The 3,148-nt window shown below is 41.2% G+C and overlaps 1 protein-coding gene across 1 annotated transcript in view; it reads left to right on the top strand.

Moving 5' to 3' along the window:
• Positions 1-6: 6 nt before the first annotated feature.
• Positions 7-3,148, top strand: part of LOC122554128 (calcium-activated chloride channel regulator 4-like) — a 13,342-nt gene continuing 10,200 nt past the window's right edge. Inside the window, exon 1 of the mRNA XM_043698675.1 lies at positions 7-62. Coding sequence (XP_043554610.1) covers positions 35-62 — 28 coding nt within the window. The 5' untranslated portion in view covers positions 7-34. The remainder of the gene's footprint in view (positions 63-3,148) is intronic.

The following is a 3,148-nucleotide window of genomic DNA, read 5'->3' as shown; positions in this document are numbered from 1 at the left end:
AGTAAGGTTAACAACCAGGAAGCAAAGCCATGCAATGTACATCCCAGGATATGTACAAAATGGTAAGGTATTGATGTACAAATGTACCTACTTGTAATTGAATTATGATTTTGCCTGGGTCAGCTCCTAAATCATTTGTACTTGGAAATGTCATTAGTCCCAAACCCAATGACAATTCCAATGTTACCTCAGACAACCTCCCATACACCCCATAACTCCAAAGGGTGGGGTGAGTGTGGAATGCACTGCTTGGGAGGGTAAGTCAGGCAGGAAACCTCACAACCTTTAATAAATTACTCAGTTGAGCACTCAAGGTTATGGGCCAAGTGGTGGAAAATGGACACATGTAGATTTCGAGTAGTTTTTGTTGGTTCAGACTTGATGGGAAGAAGGGCAATGTATGATTGTGTGAAATGGCAGATCAGTACTACCTTCTCAAGAGCATATAGGGATGGGCAAAAAATACTGACCCAGGCAATGAAACCCACATCCTGTGAATGAATGAATAAAAGAAATCTTGAACCTCAATTTACCCAAAAGCTGCATTCGTGTATGAATTAGAATTAGGTTTTATTGACATGTGTGCTCCAGGACAGGGGTACAGTAATACAGTGAAAAGTGTACAATGTCACCATTTTCCTAATTTCTATCCAGAACTACAATGTAGAATGTTTAGCTTTTTAACCTTATTTCACTATTTTTATACCTAATCTATTTTAGTACCTAAGATTTGTAACGAGGTAATTTGTATCTAAGATGGTACCATTTTCAATGTAATCCGGTACTTTTGTACTTGAGTACACGTGACAATAAAGCATAATTTTAATGCTAATTGTAAAGGTATGTGAGTATAAGAACTTAGGTAGAGTAGATAAGTAAAGAAATAAAGTTATAAAGTTAAAAATTACAACCCTGCTTAAGTATGAAGCCATGAAGTCATATTCACTCATTATCCCTAAACCCACTGACTGATGTCAGCTTGCAGTCCCTCAATGCATCAAATCCCAGCTCCATGATACTGATGAAACATGGAGGCAGAAAGCATGCCTTCAAATAAGCACATTGTTACTGACCCAACATTGCACCAGTCAAGCATCAGTCTCCTCTGGAGCATGTGTAGAATTTGGACTGGACAAATCCTATGTGGGTACCTGAGGTACATGTGGAAACATGACTTATCTGAGCCATCCAGAGAACGTTTTCAAACTTTTGATTCTTCCATTGCTAACCTCTTATGTATTCCTCTCCTCCATCCCCACCACCATCTCCGTTTGCCCTGCCATTGGTGACCAGACATTCAAATAGGAATGTATGAACAGGAGAGGCTGTGCAGCCTGTTGACCCTAACCCAATCAATATGATCATGGCCAACTGAACACCTCAATGCCTTTTATTCACCCCATATTCAAAACCCCTGTATGTCAAATACCTGCAGCCCAAGACCTGGACTTCCCTCTTGAACCATTTCTCTTCCATAAGACCCTTGTGAAAGCAAACCTTTCGTTATCACATCTACTTCTTCATCTTGACATGAGTTTCTTGACTATGTCTCTGTGAAGCTGTTTTTTTCTCTGGTTTTATTATTTAAACACATAATCTTGTAGTAGTAATGGCTACAGCATGACACAATAATCCAAAAGTGGAGGCAATGCACCGAGAATCATAAAATCATACAGTACAAAAGAGGCCCTTTGGCCCATCAAGTGTGTACTGCCAAAAATATACTACTACCTACATTTGCCCATACAAGGCCCATAGCCTGAATGTGATGATACTTCATGCCCTCATCTAAAATACTTTTTAAACTACTGTCAGGATAAAAAGGTAAACTATCTAATTAATTTGTCATTTTTGAGTAATATGTAAAAAAAAAGCCATGTAAATGATCAAACTCTTAATTTAAACAAAACACAACTGCTTCATGAATGCCATCATCCAACTAGCCAATGCCCTGTGACGCAATCTGGTAAACCACTTGAGATGCAAAACAATGAAAGTTAGTCGAGTCAGAGAGTCATAGAAATGTATAACACAGTAACAGACCCTTCAGTCCACCTCATCAATGCTGACCAGATATCCTAACCTAGCCTAATCCCATATGTCAGTACTTGGCCCATATCCCACTAAATGCTTCCTATTCATATACCCATCTAGGTGCCTTTTAAATGTTGTAATTGTACCAGCATCCACCACTTCCTCTGGCAGCTCATTCCATACATGCACCATCCTCTGTGTGAAAAAGGTATCCTTTAGGCCCCTTTTATATCTTTCCCCTCTCATCCTAAACCTTCTAGTTCTGGACTCCCCCACCCCAGGGGAAAGGCTTTGTCGATTTATCCGAGCCATGCCCCTCATGATTTTATAAATCTCTATAAGGTCACCCCTTAGCCTCCGACATTCCAGGGAAACAGTCCCAGCATATTCCTCCTCTCTCTGTAGCTCAAACCCTCCAACCCTGGCAACATCTTTGCTAATTTTTGCTTAACCCTTTCAAGTTTCACAACATCTAGAACTAGAAATTTAAAATGGAGGTCCTCAAGGGTAGTAATATCTGGATTACTCCCAGTGCTACGAGCTAGTGAGGGCAGGAATAGGAGGATAGAGCAGATGAATGCATGGCTGAGGAGCTGGTGTATAGGAGAAGGATTCACATTTTTGGATAATTGGAATCTCTTTTGGGATAGAAGTGACCTGTACAAGAAGGACAGATTGCACCAAAATTGGAAGGAGACTAATATACTGACAGGGAAATTTGCGAGAACTGCTTGGGAGGATTTAAACTAGTAAGGTGGGGGTTGGAACCCAGGGAGATAGTGAGGAAAGAGATCGATCCGAGACGGGCACAACTGAGAACAGACGTGAGTCAATCAGTCAGGGCAGGCAGGGACAAGGTAGGACTAATAAATTGAACTACATTTATTTTAATGCAAGGGGCCTAACAGGGAAGGCAGATGAACTCAGGGCATGGCTAGGAACATGGGACTGGGATATCATAGCAATTGCGGAAACATGGTTCAGGGATGGGCAGGACTGGCAGCTTAATGTTCCAGGATACAACTGCTACAGGAAGGATAGAAAGGGAGGCAAGAGAGGAGGGGGAGTGGCGTTTTTGATAAGGGATAGCATTACAGCTGTGCTGAGGGAGGAT

This window comes from Chiloscyllium plagiosum, chromosome 11, assembly GCF_004010195.1.
Source record: "Chiloscyllium plagiosum isolate BGI_BamShark_2017 chromosome 11, ASM401019v2, whole genome shotgun sequence".
NCBI lineage: Eukaryota > Metazoa > Chordata > Chondrichthyes > Orectolobiformes > Hemiscylliidae > Chiloscyllium > Chiloscyllium plagiosum.
Note: the sequence above shows the minus strand (reverse complement) of the source record. Positions and strands in the feature narration are given on the sequence as shown.